This window comes from Necator americanus, chromosome IV (genome assembly GCF_031761385.1).
Source record: "Necator americanus strain Aroian chromosome IV, whole genome shotgun sequence".
NCBI lineage: Eukaryota > Metazoa > Nematoda > Chromadorea > Rhabditida > Ancylostomatidae > Necator > Necator americanus.
Genome location: NC_087374.1, coordinates 38,792,728 through 38,812,854, shown reverse-complemented (window position 1 = coordinate 38,812,854; position 20,127 = coordinate 38,792,728). Strand labels below are relative to the sequence as shown.

Below are 20,127 nucleotides of genomic sequence, written 5' to 3'. Positions count from 1 at the left end.
TTACGTTTCTTTGGGCACTAATTAGTGCAGAACTTTAAGTGAATACGGGTCCTAATGTTTACATTATTGTTTTGATGTCATGATCCAGTGATCCGAGTGCCTGAATTCCCCACACATATTGGGACCGTCGATAAATACTTGTCTTTTTTTCCATTACGGCCATAAATTTATGTGTTTTATTCATTAGGAAGTGATTTATCTACGGTATTGAGAGAGCTTTACTGTCCATGTCTTGTTACTGGTAATGAAAATTACAGTTTGTTCGTCATCGTATATTTTATCGTTTGTTTTTGTGGTTCGTAAAAAATACGTGTGATTTCTGATTAGAAGAGCAGATTAAAATACTGAAATACTCAAATATTAGTCTTCTTGTGGTTCGTTTTTTAAAATTTAAATAATAGACCTACTGTTAATTTTTGAGAAGAATCTGGAAAAATTCCCACTCCTTAATTTGGGAAAATTCCTACTCCAGAATTTGTGAAAATTCCCACTTTCAAATGTCGATGAAGTTACGTGAATGAAAGCATATTACTAGATTCTACTGAATCATCAATAGTGCAATAAATATCATTTGAATGTTTACAATTGAAATCTATTTTTCAACATATTATTTATTGCCTGCAGGAACAGAAAAATCACCAGACAACAGGAAAAAAACAGTCGTAACTATTTGACGTCTAAGAGAAACAATTCTAATTAATTATTAAATGAACGGGGCGTCGAATTTAAAAATATCGGTATACCTAGGCGACGATTCGGTGATGTTACAGCACGACGTTTTAGGCCACCTTCAGAAGCGGTAAGAATCGGTGTGATTGCCCTGAATCGTGGACTTTTACAGAAGACATCATTTTTAAAAGAAAGAAATACGTAGAAGAACAGAGAATCAATGTCCATGCTTAGCGAGGCTTTACGTCTCGCCTGAACTCCCTGTGGACGATTTCAACAGTGTTTCGCTGCCTCAGCTTGACGAAATGGACAGATTTCGCCGAAAATCTCGGATTCTACGGATCTTCTCAGGACCTAACCTATCAGATTATGAGTTTCGAGAGTGAGCTAGACGACAGCACCTTTTGGGAATGTTTGAGGTAACTTCGGTCATATATATGTGCAATTAAATAAAAATAAATAATTGATACATCTCGTACGATCCCGTAGTCATCTTTACGGAAATTCCTGGAAATTTCTCCACCTCTTCGCTCAGTAAACGAGTTTAGATTTAAAAGGATCAACCTACGAATCTGAGGTGGTACGGATTTCAGGTGGAGTATTCGTATACGGGATAGTAGCTTAAGGAGACGGTGGTGATTCCGTCCACTTCTTCCTAATTGCCGTAAAAAACGGTCCGGAGGATGCAGAGCGTGCACAAGGCTGGCGCGCTCTAATCGAACTCGTTGTGGAAAATAGTGCGCCGGAACGCTCGAAGCCGTATCTTCCGGGGCGTTTTTTACGGCAATTAGGAACAAATAGAAGGAATCACCCTTCTCTCTATAATCTACGATCCCGTATACGGATAATCTACCCGAAATCCGTACCAAATCAGATCCGTGGGGTGATTCCTTTAAAAAAGCTGCTATTCATGAGGCCAGGGGGGAACCTTGGCGATCTTTCTGTCATAGAAACGGGAGGGTCCTAAGGATATGAGGACGGGAAGAGACCACATCATTTCATATATTCGGGCGTAGAACTACATCAAATTCAAATTCTATACAAATTCATTCTCTTCAATTTCAATTCAGACTTCTTCTCAAGTTTAGTATTAGTAGAGCCAGTACCGTAAGCGCTGGGCATATACACATGGCCTCCACTCGGGCAGAAAGGAATTGTGGATAAGGGGAGGGGAAGGAGGAGATGAATAGGTTATCTATGCGCTGCTTTGACCTATCGATCGTCTCAGCTCTGTGAGAAAATCTCACCACTGCGCTACACCACCGAGCTGTAATTCCATTTATACGCCACCGCCATACGTACGTTTCCTTTCATGAAATCTGAAATTTTATTCAATTTCAGATTCCATGAAAGGAAACGTACTTATTTTTCATTACGATTAGTTACGATTCTCCTTAAACGAAAGGAAAAGATAGGAGAAACCATACCTTACTGGTTCGGTGTGGATTTCCGGTGATGGAGAAGAGCGTTCACTCACATCATCATCGTCGTCATCGTCGGTGTCATAGTCGCTATATGTTTCCGAATCCTCGGAATCCCCAGATTCACAAAAACCACCCTCATCTTCGCTACCTTCAGCGATGTCAACAAATCCCGATTTGTTAACAACCGCTTCTTGGCTATCACTTTCTTCTTCTTCATCTTCTTCTTCATCGCTCTCTTCTTTTTCACCTCCTTTCTCTTCCTGTTCATCCTCGGTCTCCTCGGTCTCCTCAGCCTCCTCTTCATCACATTCATTGTCACCGCTGAACTCAAAGAAAAAATACGTTTGTCGTGGATTAAATTATAATCATCGACTAGTTTTTTCCTAAATAATCACCAACAATAACCAAGATCATTGATCTATTTTAACAGTTTTATGGGAAAAATGTCAACATGTGAGAATTTGTCTACAATTTTTCATCGTACTCAACCTAGTTACACTTTTCATCTTTTCATTTCATTTTGCATTTCATTTCGGGTCGCGTATAAGAGAAAGTTTATTTCCAAACTTAAAATTTGATTCTAAATTAAATTTTTCTAGAAGTGAAGAAGTTGAATAATTGCTTCAATTGGTAACTCTAGATAAAGTCTAAGCTGAGACGACCTAGGAGAAGGTTATAGTTTATAGTAGAGTATAAACGACATGAAGCACGCTGCAGCTGCGTAGGCGGTTGCGATAGAAGCGGTGCGGCGGATCGTAGCGGTTAGGATCGAGTGAGGGCATTTGCTACTACCGTTTCTTGCTGCTTGACCGCTACTTCCACCGCGCCGCTTCGAGCGCAGCCGCTTACGCGACTGCACTGTGCTTCACTTCGTCATACCGACCGACTATATGCTCGGATGTGCAGATTCCATTTTTTCATACCTATCCTGATCACTCGATTCGTCTGTGCTGAACGATGTTGTTTCGGATTCATCGTAGCCATCATTCGCTCCAATAACCTCCTTTTCACTGTCCGAACCATACGAATCTAATATTGGTTTCGGATCCAGCAACGACTCGTAAACCGTTTGCATCAATTCCGGACGCAGGTCGTTAAGTCTTAAAATATTTAAAAATAAAATATTGCTGCTTCAGCCTTCAGCACACTCCCCTTAGTACCCCTACGTACTTTTCAAGAAACGCGCTTGCCAGCGATGGTCTCTCTTCTCGGATTGTCGGATAAACGTAGGGAAGATTAACTGGTGAGCAAAAATTTTGTGTGACAGCTACAGTATCATCCTCGTTAATGACCACATGCCACCATCCTGAAATCTTGAAAATCGCAACAACAAAAAAAGACAGGGGAATCAATGCAAGGAAAACTTTGAAAAACTGGATAAAAATTCCATTTCGACTAAAGTTTCAACTGTAAGACTTTACCACATGGCACAAACAACGTCTCTCCTGGATTTTGCCGACATTCGTACGCTGGATATCGTTCGAATGGCCAGTCTCCTTGATGTATACGTTTGTAAACAGTTGAAAACCATGTGATTGCTTCATTCGGATGAATACCACGTTCTGATTTAGGGATCGTTACAAATTCATGTGGTGTGTCTGGATGGATGAATACCCAGCTGAAATTTCAAAGAAAAAAAGACTATGAAAATAAAACTTCAGTTAATGAAGTTTAAACTCCAGTCTCGGCTAGTCTAGAACTTTGTAAAAATATAAATATAAGTAAATAAATAATATATACATACAATTTTCAGAGAAAAATTAATATTAGCTTATTTGGCAAAAAAATTCAGTTAGAGAAACGGTGGATGAAGGTAAGTGGTATGAAAATCTGCTTCACTGTGCTCAGAGACAGTAAACGGTGCGACGCGACGGCGGGGAAGACGGTCCATCGCCCCCTCAGTCGATGAAACAGGTTCCCTACACTGATGAGCCGTCCGCAGTTGCCGCTCGCAGTCGCGTGTGGGCGGTTGAACGCACTCGGCGGCAACTGTGGGGTCAGATGGAGATTTGAACCAGTCATTCAACTTTAAATCTCCACTAGCTGTCTTTCTTTTTGAGATCTACAGTCATGAAAAATTTATAAGGATGCGCCTCTGAACAAATCCTGACCGTTTATGTCCATGAATAAGCGCGTTCCATGCACTGGTTCCAAGTGGATCGATGTGAATGTTAGTTCCGGAACGAGCTGGACCAATGACAATCCACCTGAAATTAACAAAAATCATAGGAAGCTTTCGAAAAAGATTTTAAAAAAAGATTAACGGTTTATGTGGAACCTTTGCGGGAAAATGGGGGCTGGCGTAGCGCAGTCGGTTAGAGGTTCGCTACGGCCACACGATCGACGGTTGGAAACCGCCCAGTGGAAACTGACCCTTTAATTTCTCCAGAATTGACAAACTGATGCCAGGCTTGTCTGCGAGCATAAAAGCACTGACTTGGTCATCGGCTGGCCCCCGCAGGTCATTCCCTAGGCCAACACGGGTCCCAAAAAACTCAACGAGTCCACATTGCAGTATAACGTGTTGGCGTATCCCAAGCGGATTGATACACTGTAGACTTTTTAGGGAAAATAGACGTAAGGAGTGATTTCTCCCAACATTATTGATCGATCATGATCTCTTTGATTAGGCTCACCTATATGGTGGTCGTTTCGTGTCGTTCCCAAGCAGATCAAATAAGTTTTCTTTAAAAAATACTGGTACATCGTAATCCTTGAGCATTTCTTTCGTTCTCTTGCCCTAAGAAATTAAAAAACACTTTTTGAACTAGTCAAACTTAGAAATTTCCTTAAATTCATTAGAAACATTTTTCAGAGAAATAAGGGAATTTAAAAAACTTTCGACTAACCTCGCCGAAATATTCATCGAAAATATACAACGGACTATCATCCTCATTTTCTCTCATATATTCGGCAAAATATTTGAATTTCAGGAAAATAGTGTCTCCACTGGATCCCTCACCAACTTTGAAACTATCATTTGGATAATCTTTTAAGAGTTTCTGGAAAAAAATTACTACTGACTGCGAAAAAAAAAACAAAAAAAAACTGCATCACCTGAATTGTCCAGTTTTCGTGAGCCTTCCAATTTCTCGTCAAACCGGTAATCACACAAGGCATACGAGGTGCTTCGTATTTGCGACGAAATTCCTCTAATGTTATTGACGTGCCATCGACTCTTTCCATTTTGTCATCAAGTGGAGGAAGTTGGAAATTTTTCGCCAATTTTAGCACATCCCAACCGTGTTTTTGAAGCTCTAAATGTTAAACGATTCTCGCCAGAAAAAAGCTCAATATTAGAAAAATCGAGAAAAATAAAAAACATCTTACCTGGTCGATCTCTTCTTTGAGCTGAATTCACTCGTCTTTCCGATTTTGTATAAAACATTCGGCTTAGCCTTTTGAAAAGTTTCCACTTGAAAAAAAAGTTTCATAACACAATCACCGTCACCTTCTATCTCTTGACTTTTTTAAAAAATATTTTTATTAAAATAATTATTGAATATCTTTCCGTTACAGAAAAAAGATGGAAGAGTAAAGGAGCAGGGAAGATTCCAGAAGTAACACTATGGAATGATGAGCATAAAAGCCCCCTTCCTTTCTCTTTCTTCATCGAAACCGGCGGAAAAGTTTTAGTTTTTGAAATTAGGTTTTTTTCGAAGGATTTGTAAGGAGCACTTGAAATCTACCGTCTGGTCTCTGGCGCTATGTATTGGTAATTTTGCTCTTCCGAGCGACCGCGATGCGTGTTCAATTGGGCCCGAGATGGGCGGGAAGCTCTACCAGACATAGAAAATGTGTAAATTGCTGTGATCACACACATATTTTCTAAACCTTCACCTTTGTGTCGTATATCATGCGGAACCTTCAATTTTTAGACAAGAGTTGAAGGCAGGATACCAAGGATCTGATATGGTAAGGGAGAAAAAATTGGATAAAGTTTCTGGCGTTAATCATTCCGCTTGAATGCGCTCCTACGTTCACTTCAACTTGGAATCGTTTGAGGTTCACGAACGTGTAACTAGCCTCTACAATGACTTGCGGGGGCTTGCCAAAGTGTCAAGTCAGTGTTTTTATCCTTCCAGATAAGTCTGGTACCAATTTATCAATCCCCGGAGGGATGAAAGGCTTGGTGAGCACTAGGGCAGATTCAAACCTCCGATCGGTCGTGTAGGAAGCGGAACCTCTTACCGACTACGCTACACTCATCTCTGGTGTGGGAGTCCGCGGAAAACTTAGAGATGGGGTTGCACTCTCACCACCCTCATTAGTTTTAGTTCAATAGATTAGTGAGGAGACCTGATTAATCCTCGACGGCTCGCACGTGGATGCGGCGCGTGCACACAGGTGACGCGTTGCAACTCAATGCGTCATAAAAATGGTGTCAAAGACAACCCGTCTCCCGCAATCTACAATCACACCTCCGGCTCCTCCTGTCAATTCTCTCACCACGTCAGATACGTGGTATACTGTCCTTAAATAGTTGTTTTAATGAGTATGTGAAATTGCGTATCAAACATTTTTTACGGAGAGGTGAGAAGAGGAGACCAGATCTGCTTAAAGCTGCAAAATGCAAGGAACCCAGCCGACCCTGTGCATGGAGAGTTTTCAAGTCCTATTAAAAATTTCGAATCGCCGTGCCTCGTATTGTAGTGCTCCGACGGGGCTGCAGAAGAGGATAGGGATAAGAGCTCTTCTACAATTAAATGCGTAGCGGGTGTAGCAGTGTCAGTACCAGGTCCGGCTGCAAATGTATGATTGATTCTTCGATACCGCCCCACTGTCAACCAAGCTCTCATCCATATGGGGTCGATAAATTGGTACAGGACTTATCGGGAAGGACAAAAGGACCGAGCTGACACACCGGTTCGCCCCGCAAGTTACTGTAAGGCTGCAGATGCGTTCATTAACTTCAAACGAAGTCTGAGTTAAAGTCGAATGCGTACGCGCAAAATACATATGAGGAAATGGGGTTTCCTTAGTTTTTTTTTACTGCGATATGGAAAGAATTGGTGCGGGTGTAGTTTAACGGTTAGAGGTTCCGCTTACTGCACAATCGATCGGAGGTTCGAATCCGCCCTAGTGCTCACCAAGCCTTTCATCCCTCCGGGGTCGATAAATTGGTACCAGACATGTCTGAGAGAATAAAAACACCGACTTGACACATCGAGTAGCCACCGCAAGTCATTTTATAGGCCAGTTGCACGTTCGTAAACCTCAAACGATTCTGAATTGAAGTGAACGTGGGGGCGCATCCCAAACGGATGATCAGACACTTTATCATCCTCTATGGAAAGAATTATTAGCTTCGAAAATCACGCCACTGCAGTTTCCGCGACTTTGAATCATAAATAGAAAGTTTTTAAAAAAATCAGAGCCTTAGATCCTTGAGCTAACCTTCACAATTTGACTGACGTCGGCAAGGTCCCTGGCGAATCTGTGGCTTGTCAGATAAGTCCAAAGGTCCGATTCCACCGGAGTCGATGTATCCATTTCTGAATTGAAAACCTACTTGTGCTCATTTTTCTTATCAAAGGTATACTTGTGTTTCACATGAATTAAACGAAAAACACGTGCATGAACGTGTGGCGTTCCCACCTGGATTAATCATCATTTCTAGTAATGTGTACTAAGCGGTGGTTCTTCAACTGTAAATGTGAGTTTTGGCTATTTCAAGAATTTCAGCTAGGATGCGCCTGAATTTCTGCCAGAGAGGTCGCTTCAACAACAACTGGTAATCATCAATCAGGATTATGATCACGACCAGGATCGACATTGCATCAGCCGTAGCGGATTTTTAGCCATCTGACGCTTGACACCACCGCTTCTGCGAATTCTGCCGGGAACCGTAACTATGTTTAGTGTCAAAAAAATTTCAGTTAAAAACGGATTGTCGAAAATTTTCGGAGACTAGCATTTATGTGATCAATTTTTCTGGAGATTTTCTAGGGAACTGGTCCCACGACGTGTATAGCGATTCGGCTCTAGATGCTCACTAGCCATTAGCTGTGATGTTGGGGTTCAGATTAAAGGCATCACCCCACGTATCTGAGGTGGTACGGATTTCAGGTGGAGTATTCGTATACGGGATAGTAGATTATGCAGAGGGGGTTATTCCGTCCATTTCTTCCTAATTTCCGTTAAAAAAACGGCCTGGAAGATGCGGCGCGTGCACAAGGCTGGCGCGCTCCAGTCGCACTCTTTGTGGAAAATAGTGCTCCAGAACGCCCGAAGACGTATCGTTCGGGCCGTTTTTTACGGCAATCAAGGAGAAATGGACGGAATCACCCCCCGTTTCCATATTCTACACGAATACTTCACCTGAAATCCGTACCACCTCAGCTTCGTGGTGTGATGCCTTTAGCACTACGGTGGCACGACAACGACAGTGCCGCTCGTGGCAATTGTCGTACAGTCTCAAACATCGGTAGTTACACTTTTTATTATGTAAGTAATGTACGTATAATTACACGTATAAGCGTAATGCGACGAACATCGCAAAAAAAGGAAGATTGATTATAGGAAAGAAATGAGAACAAGAAGATGAGCAGTGAACAGTGCTCGAAAAGATCATATTTGACTACTTATGTATTCACCTGATGCGGGGATACGGTTGAGTTTTTGGAGTTAGTAATGGTCTCATCTCGATCGCAACCGCAAGACACACCGCTCCGTTTCAAGCAAAGTCGCTTCGGGAACTGCACCAGACCTCGGGCCGCATTGAACTGATTATAGTTTAGGGCAAGTTCTACATGAAGCAGAGATGTTCAAGCGACGACCACTTCGTGTCTGTTTAACTTCCGGTATCTTGGATTATGAGTCTTAATTTTTGCTTTAAAGGCAGCATACCACGAATTTGACGTGGTCACGGAATCCGCAGGAAAAGTCAGAGACTAGATTGTAGATAGCCGGTTCCGGGGAGGCTCCGCTCACCCCTCTCTGATCGTCGTAAAAAAAACGGTGTGGGAACCGCTCTATGTACACCTTCTGGTCCCTCCAGCAACATATTCATTGGTTTCACTTGAATAGGCAGTCGAAGAGAACTTACTGGCTCTCGACCGCTGCGCAGCTGGATGCAACGCGTGCGCAAGAGTGGCGCGTTGCAACTGAACGAAGTAGTCGCGAATAACGAAGTTTTTTACGGCGTTTTTTACTTTTTTTTACGATTAGGGAGAAGTGAGCAGAACCACCTTTGCTCCTGTAATCTACATCGCATCTGTGGCTTTTCTTGCGGCTTTCCTCACTACGTCAAAGACAGGGTATGCTGCCTTTAAAATAATTGGGCAGAAGTCCCTTTTTCTATTTCTGGTAAAGGTTATTTCAGAATCTTTAGGTTTGTTTTTGGTGATTCTTGCCACGATAAGCTTCGCAGCCACGATTTTCCACCCTCTTTTCCCTGCGTACGTTTCAAAGCAAATCGCCGAGAGAAAAAAGAACATTCGGATATTTAAATCGGATTCAGGGAAACATTTTTCTCCTGGCTTCAGATTGAGAGGAATCCGAAAAATCTACTACCACTCATTATTGTAATCACTCCAACCTACAAGAGACCTACTCGTTTTGCGGATTTGACAAGGTAGGCGGAGCGTTTGTGATTGGGATTCAATTGAGGATATCACCCTACGAATCTGGGGTGGTGTGGGTTTCAAGTGAGTGATGCCTGTACGTGGTCGTAGATTATGCGGAGGTGGGTAATTCCGTCCATTTCTTCCTAATCCCCGTAAAAAAAACAACCTTAAAAAATCGACGCGTGCACAAGGTTGGCGCGCTCCAATCGAATTCGTTGTGGAAAATAGCGCCCCGGATCGCTCAAAGCTGCATTTTTCGGGCGGTTTTTACGGCAATTAGGAGGAAATGGACGGAATCACCTTCCTCTCCATAATCTACGATCCCGTATACGCATAATCCACCCGAAACCCCAGATTTGTGGTTGTGCCTGATGTGATGCCTTTAATGCAATGAACTGAATAAGGAAAGATTTTGTAGGATGTCGTATACACTGCGTATGGTTCCGCATCTTCATTGGATATTGGTTGAAGACGCTAACGAGACAGTATCGTACGTGTGGAAGATTCTTGAAAGATCTGAAGTACCATTCACATATTTGGCGGCTGAAACTGTAAAAGGATATCCACGTGCGTTTCTGCTCCTCGAGGACCTAATTCTTCCAAGAACTGATGTTTCAACAACTTTTCTCATTTTTTTCATTGTTTCTTCATCTTCTTACAAGAATATAACGGCTTTTAAGTTGAATTTTCTTAAAATTCAATCAATCTAATTTCCGTGGGAAAATTTAGTCCCGTATTATTTGTTGAGAGTGAGCGTCATTTCCTTAATTAGGCCTTTATTTTCCTATTTATTGTCGACTCGCTTTATAATTTATATGTTCAAAGTACAATTTTCAAAGAAGGAAAGGAAAAAGAAGGTCAAATACTGCTTTTAAATCTAAAACCGTCATAATTTCGGGTAGAACAAGGGAAATTCCCATTTTGCACATTTTCTCTAGAAGTTTTTATGAATTCTTCTATTTCTGATAAAACAGCATTTAAACTTGCTTCCTTTACTTGTAGCCCTCACTGATCGTACACGCTCCGTCCATATGAATCCTCTGGATTCATTGTACACTCCTTTATACAAGAATAAAATTCGTAGAACAAGCAAAGAAAATAAGAAGAATTTGCCCAAAGCCTACCTTGTATGTTTGATTAAGCATCCATAGCCATTACTTTTGAAAAAAAAATTACCAAAAAACAAAAACAAAAAACAAACGGGCAAAAACACTGAAAATCCCCATATCGAGAATTTTAATTCGTTTCGAAAATTTTTAGTCGGAAATTCCCGAGAAACATTGTTTAGGACGTGGCTGGTATCAAAGAAACACAGCTCTATGGTATCTTAGGAACGAATCCGAACATTTAATGGAAAAATATCATGATGGTGTAGTTTACTTTGCCGATGACGACAATTCATACGATATCAGAGTGTTCACGGACTACATTCGAAATGTGAAGAGGCTAGGAATGTGGGCCGTCGGTAAGCGCTGATGATGATTGATCCTTAATAATTCCCAGCTAAGATTAGTTTCTGATGACAAATGAGTACGGTAGGTGTATCATATCTGTTCACTTTAGGTCCCTGGGAATTTTTTTTTCGCATTTAATGTACACAGGCAAAAAAAATGCAACGACAGTAGTACTGTAACCATCTATATTTGAAAAAAAATGTATTTTGCGCTACCCGTTCCTACCCGTTCTGCTGTAAGAGGAGGGCCTGAGATTTGTGAGGATACAGAATAATAAGGTTATACTAGCTTTTCTATTGGATATGAAACAAAAGTAGGCCAGAATCAGATCAATAAATTTACAATTAATCAATAGTTAGGAATCAATGCGAATGTTATTTGGATCAATGGACACAAAAAACGCGAAAAGCGGCTTGTAATCCGAGTCCAACCCCGAGCTCATGAATAGATGAAAAGCTGAAGAATCAGAAGAAAAAGAGAAACAGAGAAAAAAGAAAGAAAAGAAAAAAGAGAAGAAAGAAGAAGAACATAAGAAGAAAAGAAGAAAAAGAAAGAGAAACAAAAGAAAAAGAAAAACGTACCATTTTCCCGATCTCTAAGGGGTGAAAGCTTGGCTGACATAGGACGGTTTCGTACCAACGATCGTACTTTTTGCTTCCATGGTGATATCTCTACCACGGCGCTACAAGCGCCCAGCACAAGAATACTAAATGGAAAAAAATAAATGCGTGGTTGGTTTACGGTAGGATCCCTGATCCAATTCTTATACTAAATAATTAAAGTCCTTTCTGCTTCTATTTTTGTATTGTGGAAAAATTACTCGTTACTATTGTAGCCTTATCCGGTGGTAGACCTGTTGAGTACCCAGTGGTAAGAAATGGGACAGTTATAGACTTCGAGGCATGGTTACCATCTCGTCGATTTGCAGTGGATATGGCCGGTTTCGCAGTGAATCTGAAAGAAATATTGAAGTGAGTTCGTTTATTTGAACGAAGATCCTCAAAAAATTTCGGATACACTAAAAAAATTCTTCTCAAGAACAGAAATTGAAGTATAATTAGGATTTCATTCCCGAAAAACGTAATGACTATTTTCAGTTCAACCGTTGTGTTCGGAAAAACTTGCAAAGAAGGCATGGGTTCGCCGGAAACGTGTTTTTTAAGCAATCTAGGTTTTAATAGATCGGATATAGAGCCATTTGGATGGGATACTGAGGTAATATTAGTTAGTTATTTAACTTTATGGATATTTACAGTTAATCCCAGATCATTTAGGAAGAAGAGCAGGAAATACTTGTTTGGCATACGAAGACAGTAAATATGAAGTTTAATGAAACGTTATATCCGAATCTTTCATATGCTTTCGAGTACGACTTTTATGTTGTTAATCTTCTCTTCAATCAATTTCTCATTTTTTATTTTCTCCTTTTTAGAGTCAATTTCTCTTTTTTTTAATGGTTTTTTATGTTTTTCAGATTCGGCAAAAAGTGACAAGGATTTGAAAAAATCTTAATTCTTCTTGTAGTGATCTCTTCTTAATTCATTAAAGGGATGTGTCAATAAATTTATCAACCTTTTCATATTGTTGGTCGATATTTTTACGAATATTATGAAGAGTATCAGGATCAAGACTAGAACAAAACTATACATTGTTAATTGATGCTATCGGTGGTGAACGGTATTCTCAAGGAACAATCCACCGTCGACAGCATAATGTGTGTTTTTTGAAGAGGTTTCTTCTCCGCCTTGCTTCCAAAGAAATCCTAGCGGTACTCGTGGATGTTTTCTACCCAACAACTGCTCTCGGCGCATTCAAGCCAAGCTTTTGGACCTGCGTCACCTGAAAAAAGTTTTATGTGCCTCAATCAGTTGATACTGGAAAGAGGTAAATTGAAAAAAAATTGAGTTTTTATGTATGTTACCTGCGTAGAGTTTGTGGTCGGTCTTTTTCTTTTTGCTTTAATTGGACAAATTCAGTCTAATCCATATAAAAAATAGATCTATTGGTGAAGCGCAGTCGGTTAGAGGTTCCGCTGTGTCTGCACGATCGAGGTTCGAATCCTTCCTGGTGCCAACCAAGCCTTTCATCCCTCCGGGGGCGATAAATTGGTACCAGACCTGTCGCCTGGAGGATAAAAACACTGACTTACCCATCAGCTAGCCATCGCAAGTCATTGTATAGGCCAGTTACACGTTCACGAACCTCAAACGATCCTGAATTGAAGTGAACATGGGGGCGCATCCCGAGCGGATTGAGTAACGCCAGACACTTTATCCTAAACTTTATTGGAGTGGATAAAAAGATTTTATACTTCCCAAAAAATCACTTTAAAAAATCCTGAGAACTTTTCATCTGCTCTCTACCTTCCCTGGTTATCTAAATAAATATCTAACTTGGCACACACTGGATCTAACACTCTGACTTTAGCATTTTATTATTACCGTAAGATCTGTAGATGGTTATTTTATGGAAAAAAATCAATTTTGAACTAAATCCCAATGACAACGAGCAAATTAGTACAAACCAGTAGTCTCAACAATCTAATAATTGTGAAAAATATCAATGTCCAATATACAGAAAAACTATTCATTCCAAAAAAAAAAAAAATGCAACAGATTCCTTTACTCTTTAATTATGTGAAGCAATTATTACTAATTAATTACTGACAATTATTAATTGTGGCTAATTGTCATTAACTGGACAGCAGCTAGCAACATGAGCATATAAGCACACCTGGACAAATATATGCTTAGCTGACAGATGAAACAATGTGACCCCATTGTTGCCAAAACTCTCTTATGTATCAGATCTTCCTTGTTATTAGATTTTTCTCATTAATTTTTATCTCGTGGTAAATTTTTCCGTACAGTTTTTTAGGTGGTTTTGAAGCGAAATTGATAATTTAAATGTAGCATTTATTGAGTGCGTATGAGAAACGCGTGGCGGCGTGTGGCGAAGTCGGATAGAGATCCGTTGTAGCCACATGGTCGATGGTTCGAAACCGCCCAAATGCAAGCCAAACATTTCATTCCTCCGGAGTCGATAAATTGGTACAAGACTTGTTTGGGAGTATAAAAACACTGACTTGATCATATATTGACCCCCGCAAGTCATTGTATAGGCCAGCACGCCTTCCATCAAAACCTCAACGATTACGAATTCCAGTAAAACCCGTTAGCGCATCCTAAGTGGATTGAAAAGTCAGTAAATTTATTTTTATTTATTTTTATTTTTATGACTAACGTTTCAGGTGTGTAAGAATCATCGGGGATTGCATTTCCAAACGATGCGCTGCAGCTTCCATACAGTACTTTTAATAGCTGTAATCATGCTGTTATTGTTAATGTTAATAAGCCAGACGAATTTCGATGGTAGTAATTTCCTTGATGAGGACCGCAGCTTTCAAGTTGATCCGGGTGAGTACAGCCATATACTAAATAATTTTTGAGATGTAATAATGGCGATTTCTTGGATCTTGTCAGAAGCAAAATATTTGATCTCAGTAAAATTCAACTTAGAATGAGGTTATTCACATATTTCTATGTACCTCCAAATCCACATTTTCCATTTATGCAAAAAATTTGAAATTTGAAAATTTGGAAAATTTGAAAGTGAAATTTATTCTTTGTCCCAGCTACATCGCATGTACACAAATCCAAACAGCCATAGATTGATGATTTAGAGTGATTGTGCGAAGAGAAACCATAATCTACAGCTGTTTATTACTATTATTTATTATTATTAATATTATTATTTATTTATATTTATTTATTTTTTCCATTCCCATGCAAAAGAACGTGATATTTCGTACACATGTACGATTCTATGTTATTTATTTATTTTATTTTATTTATTCACATATCCTAATGGTGCATCAGAAAAGAAGGATAAAAAATGGAACACACTTTGTCTAACTCAAAATAATTATGGAATTTTTATGGAGAAAATATATCTCAATGAAGGCTTTTAATGACGGGAATGCTAGGTGGAGCTGATTGTCAGCTTAATTTTAGACACTCAGCAATATATTCCAGATTTTCTGGGAAAAAAAAGGTCGCCATCGGTGAATAGCACGAAATTTCTCACAAAAACATGATTGTTTCAGATGGATCTAGCGAATATGATGATTTAGAAGAAATCAAATCATGCGTACCATTTTACGATCTGATTGAGAAGCACGTGCAATTGAAGACCGGTAAGCGTGATCAGGCACCGGTGACCACGTTCTCGTTGGTTGCCGCATATGAATACGTTGACTACGCAGTGATTACGATGGAGGTAGATCGATGGTATGGGTAGGTTTTTTTTAAATCTATTGTTTCTTCTATCAAATTATTATCCTTTCTCAAATTATTATCCTTTATCTTTTATTTTTTCGATCAAATTACATATTTATTAATTGGCACATTTTTTTCCAGAAAACCTATTTACTGCCGTTATTTGGACAGTGGTAAGAATGAACTGAAGCCAGCAACACTTTCGGTGGTTTTTCCTGAATTTACCGTATATTGCTGCAGGAGGAATGATGCTTACTATATGAGTGTCACTGAAAGTCCTTACGAGGATGTTATTGAAACCGTTGCAGTCATTGACCGGACAATGAAGGGTGTGTTCGGATAGTGATTTATTTACTTAAAATATTACTTCTTTGCGGGGAAAATATTTTTATATACGTACTGATCATATTTATGATCTGTTCAATGATCTTTTCACTATTACTATGAGTTCTGCTATGTGATACGGTCGTAACAATACTTAAACATCATCCAGAATAATTCTCAGGAGTTTTTTTTTCTAGCAAATAGTCGGTCCTGAATATTGTTTATTCCTATTTATTTGAATTTCTGTTTACCATTGATTTTCCTTTGGATTAGCCTTCCTTGCCTAGTGAGGAGCCTCAATGGGGGCTAATCTGAAGTGGATCGTACAGTCGAGGCAAAACTTTCAACCATTTCAATTCTAGCCTCTATCTTTTCTCTCTGATATTTTAAGGCAAACGTTTCAAAACCTCATTCTATCCGATGACTGAATAATTTGAGTTCAAAGTTGATGGTTCAAAGAAAAAATCATGACAATGAAAATATTAATAGAAAATTGGTCCTATTATCGGAAAACGTAAGTTGTTCCGCTGGATATTACGTAGGTATTTTGTGTGTTTAACCTCATTGAAGGCATCAACCCACGAATCTGAGGTGGTACGGATATTTCAGGTGGAGTATTCGTATACGGGATTGTAGATTATGCAGAGAGGGTGATCCCGTCCATTTCTTCCTAATTGCCCGGTAAAAAACGGCCCGGAAGATGCGGAGCCTGCACCAGGCTGGCGCGCTCCAATCGAACTCTTTGCAGAAAATAGCGCCCAGGAGCACTCAAAACACCTTCTTCCGGGCCGTTTTTTACGGCAGTTAAGAAAAAATGAACGAAATCACCCTTCTCTCAATAATCTACGACTCTTTAAAGTTTCTACACCTCATTCGCCGATCTAAGCTCTAGGGCGAACCCCTCAATATTGCTCCAGGCTGCCATCGATGCCCCCCATGATGAATGTGTTCTATCAGTCGAGATATATGTAAATTTGATTGGGCCTGGATGTAGAGTAGAGATATTGGGTGACATCACTGAAAGAAAGAGAAAGAGAAAAAAGAAAGAAAGAGAGTATGCTTTCGGCATACACGTCGCAATTCTTCAAATGAACACATTTATTTTTTGCAAAACACTAATACATGTGCCATAAAAAATCGCCATAAAATCGTCATAAAAAAATTGTAAAAAATCGTTCCACCAGGCCAATGTTCATTTTCTTCCTATTTTTTGTTGTTGTTCAGCAACTTGAAATTGAATCACAGAGTTTCAGATCCAAAGTATTCGCTATCAATGTGCGTAAAGCCAATGTACGGAATGGGCACGAAATTTTTGCTTTTTACCGAATTTATTGAACACTACAAACTTCAAGGTGTTCAGTATTTCTATATATACGTCAAAGATTTGGATGAATACACTAGAAAGGTATAAACGTCTGAACTACTTTTCGCGCACATTTTAGAAAAAATTTCCACGTATTTGTTGGCATGGTTTTACCAAATTTTTATTTTTATAGACTAGTTCATACTAAATAGACTTTGTACAAAAAATGCAATGCAAAGCATTGGAGCGTGTGCGAAAACAGGATGATTTTAGCGAAATACTCAAATTTAGCTCATGATGCACTATGTGAAGAGCGGTGAAGCAGAAGTTGTGTTCTTCAGAGAGGAACAAGATCGACCGAGTATAGAATGGCATCTGGTTGGCACTCAGGTACGTATGTGATGGATCTTACTTAATTTTTCAGAGAATTTTTCAGAGGGCTGTGGGCGGGTGTAGAGTAGCGGTTAGAGTTTCCGCTTCCTGCACGATCGATCAGAGGTTCGAATCTGCCCTAGTGCTCACCAAGCCTTTCATCCCTCCGGGGTCGATAAATTGGTACCAGACTTGTCTGGGAGAAGAAAAACACTGACTTGATGCATCGGCTAGCCACCGCAATTCACCGTTTGGGCCAGTTACACGTTCGTAAATCTCAAACGATTCTGAATTGAAGTGAACGTGGGGGCGCATCCCAAGCGGATTGATTAACGCCAGAAACTTTATCCTTTATCCTCTAATAGGGCTGTAAGAGAGGTTATGGTACAGTTGGTTTGGAGGTGCACTGTAGCCACGCGGCCGATGGGTCCACTAGCTGCCGAGTTAATTGATACGCCAGTGACTTTATCCTTTTAATTTTAATTACTCCTTCATCCTTCTAATAGGGCTGCACATAATTTTCTATTGATTATGTGCTTCTTCCAGGACTGCATCCATCGAAGCAGACGTCATTCCCGTCACGTCATTTTTGCGGATCTGGATGAGAGAATAACCCCGCTGAGGAGTCCTACACTCAGAGAGCTTATTTCGTTAGTTTCTTTCGTTCTTCTGGAAGAAAAACGTTTCGCAAAATCGGAAAACATCCTTAGTCCTCGGATTGCTAATTATTTTTCTCGAGAGATTCGTGTTTACACGTACCTCTCTCGCTACTATTAACCATATGAATATGTGGAAAATTCGTACTAGGTGTCCGGATAAAAAAGCGGTGAAAATTTGGAGCGACTTTAAAAACTGGGGGTGATAATTTTTCTGTATTATTTACTCTTGAAGAACCAAAATGAAAAATAGTCCAACATGTGGAATGATGCGATTTGTGACGCAATGGGTCCTGAAAACGCTTCCGGATCCTACAATTTACCAGGTAGTGATTTTAATACACCCCATTTTATATGAAACGTTTGGAAATTAACAGTAGTAATTCTTTTCTGCAATTAAAAATTGTTCACAGGGTTATAAAACTCTCAACGACCATCTTCCCACATTAGTGTTCCATAACACATCTTCTCCTGGACCCATTGGGCACACTGCCAAATGTGTAATTGACCCTGAAAAGGTGAGCTTTTGTTCCGAATTAAACATTGAGTAAGGGTACGATACCGTAATTTTTATAGGTATTCTTGATGTGGGTACATCACGTGGAGCTATATTTTCCCGGATATGAAGGATATGAAGTCCCTACAAGTGATGCGATTATTCGGTTAGTAATCATTAGCGCTTTTGTACAAGACTAGAGATTAATGTTCCGTTTTTCTAGCGCATAAGTCGGGCCATCGTTATTCCATATTTGGTAGTCCAAGGATTTGAAGAGTAATCCACTGAATACCATAAACATATAAAATTTGCGAAACAAAAGTTTTTTTTCGCTGATTATTCCAAACGAGAAGACTAAGGAAATCTTCACAGTATTCTTTTTCATGGACATTTTAGTTTGAGGAGACATTTTCTTCTTCTTTTATCATTCTTCCACGAGCTTAAATTTTCCTCAGAGAGTTAACCTCAGATTGAGATTGTTATTTGAGGGCTATCGATACCATTTTTTCTCCAAAACCATAGCTTATTCCAGCCCTGCGAAGGCTTTCCACTCGTTATCTTCATCTTTTAGGCACTATCGTGATATCAACTCAGGCGAATGGGGCACACTTTACCTTCCTGAAGTGGAGACGTTTGGCCCATTCAACATCACATTATATCCATGGCGATTTATGACTACTCTGTACAAAAACGTAAAGAACAGGCTGGATCGAGTATATTTACAACAAACATCCCCTTATGGTATACAGTAATTATTTACTTTTTGAGCACATGTTGCTAGTAGAGTTGTACTTTTAAGAGAGCTTCTTCATTCAAAAACTGCTGAGAGGTCCGTAGAATCACTAATAGACCCTTAATACCGAAAGATTAGGAAATGCTATTTTTAGAAAAAAAAAAGTTATAGCTTGTTTATTTCCCACGTTGTGGCTTGAGTAGAACGATTTCATCGTTGGGTTGACAGTAAGTTGACAATGAGTTAAATGCTGAACTCTAGTGATTCCCACCAATTTTCTTATTCAATCAATAGCTATGGATAAAATGGGTAACTCTGGATAAAATTAATCTACACGAAAAATGTATAAGACTATGAGTAAAACTGAAAAAGTTCACAGCAACTTTTAAAGAGAACTGATGCCTTGGGAGTTTAGCCACAAATGTCGTGCATTGACTGGAAATAAAATGAATCTAGAGCCTTTCAAAGTAATAAGAAGAAGTAATGATTTTGTTATAATTAAGAAAACTTAGGTTTTTCCAATCCGAAAGCCCCTCATTTCTCTACACAGAAATCGATAAGTATTCAAAATAGGCTTCCTGTGGTCCGGAGTTATGGAACGCTTCTTTGCTGCCACTGCTGGCTCCGACTACCTATTTATAAGCAAAGAGTTATCTATTAGCGCGAAGTTCTCGTTATCTAAAGTATTTTGAAAAATTATTTTATATAAATAAATATCGTTGGAATAATTAATAATTTTATAAACATAAATAATATCTAAAGTATTTATAAAATAGAAGTATTTTATAAAATTTTCCAACCGTGAGATAAATTAGAAGTATCTCATCTTGTATGTATAGGCGATCATCTAT

At 39.5% G+C, this 20,127-nt stretch overlaps 3 protein-coding genes across 6 annotated transcripts in view; 2 read left to right on the top strand and 1 right to left on the bottom strand.

Annotated features, from left to right (window-relative positions):
• Window positions 1–696: 696 nt before the first annotated feature.
• Window positions 697–7,586, bottom strand: RB195_004011 (uncharacterized protein; the record flags this gene model as incomplete). The annotated part of the gene is made up of 11 exons (XM_013442227.2): window positions 697–820; window positions 2,097–2,414; window positions 3,017–3,193; window positions 3,264–3,399; window positions 3,515–3,711; window positions 4,205–4,300; window positions 4,730–4,833; window positions 4,943–5,095; window positions 5,151–5,350; window positions 5,424–5,508; window positions 7,491–7,586. 11 exons carry the CDS (start codon window positions 7,584–7,586, stop codon window positions 697–699), a joined length of 1,686 nt encoding a protein of 561 aa, XP_013297681.2.
• A 129-nt stretch (window positions 7,587–7,715) lies between these two features.
• Window positions 7,716–12,605, top strand: RB195_004010 (uncharacterized protein; the record flags this gene model as incomplete). Of its 2 annotated transcripts, XM_064201926.1 has the most annotated exons (10): window positions 7,716–7,749; window positions 8,834–8,896; window positions 9,427–9,493; window positions 9,556–9,669; window positions 10,080–10,228; window positions 10,950–11,126; window positions 11,951–12,086; window positions 12,213–12,330; window positions 12,390–12,481; window positions 12,590–12,605. In XM_064201926.1, 10 exons carry the CDS (start codon window positions 7,716–7,718, stop codon window positions 12,603–12,605), a joined length of 966 nt encoding a protein of 321 aa, XP_064057806.1. The 2 variants fall into 2 exon arrangements, with proteins under 2 accessions (XP_064057806.1, XP_064057807.1); XM_064201925.1 differs by lacking the exon at window positions 7,716–7,749 and having other exon boundaries at window positions 8,857–8,896.
• Window positions 12,606–14,443: 1,838 nt separating this feature from the next.
• RB195_004009 (uncharacterized protein) overlaps window positions 14,444–20,127 on the top strand; it is a gene marked incomplete at both ends in the record, with an annotated part of 30,214 nt that continues 24,530 nt past the window's right edge. The window contains 8 exons of one of the 3 annotated variants that reach the window (XM_064201921.1): window positions 14,444–14,531; window positions 15,221–15,410; window positions 15,534–15,721; window positions 16,970–17,121; window positions 17,311–17,409; window positions 18,461–18,565; window positions 18,624–18,709; window positions 19,115–19,235. In XM_064201921.1, the coding sequence (XP_064057803.1) occupies window positions 14,444–14,531; window positions 15,221–15,410; window positions 15,534–15,721; window positions 16,970–17,121; window positions 17,311–17,409; window positions 18,461–18,565; window positions 18,624–18,709; window positions 19,115–19,235 (1,029 nt within the window). Of the gene's footprint in view, window positions 14,532–15,207; window positions 15,411–15,533; window positions 15,722–16,969; window positions 17,122–17,310; window positions 17,410–18,460; window positions 18,566–18,623; window positions 18,710–19,114; window positions 19,296–20,127 lie in introns of those variants that run through there. The other 2 variants (XM_064201924.1, XM_064201923.1) reach the window with 2 other exon arrangements.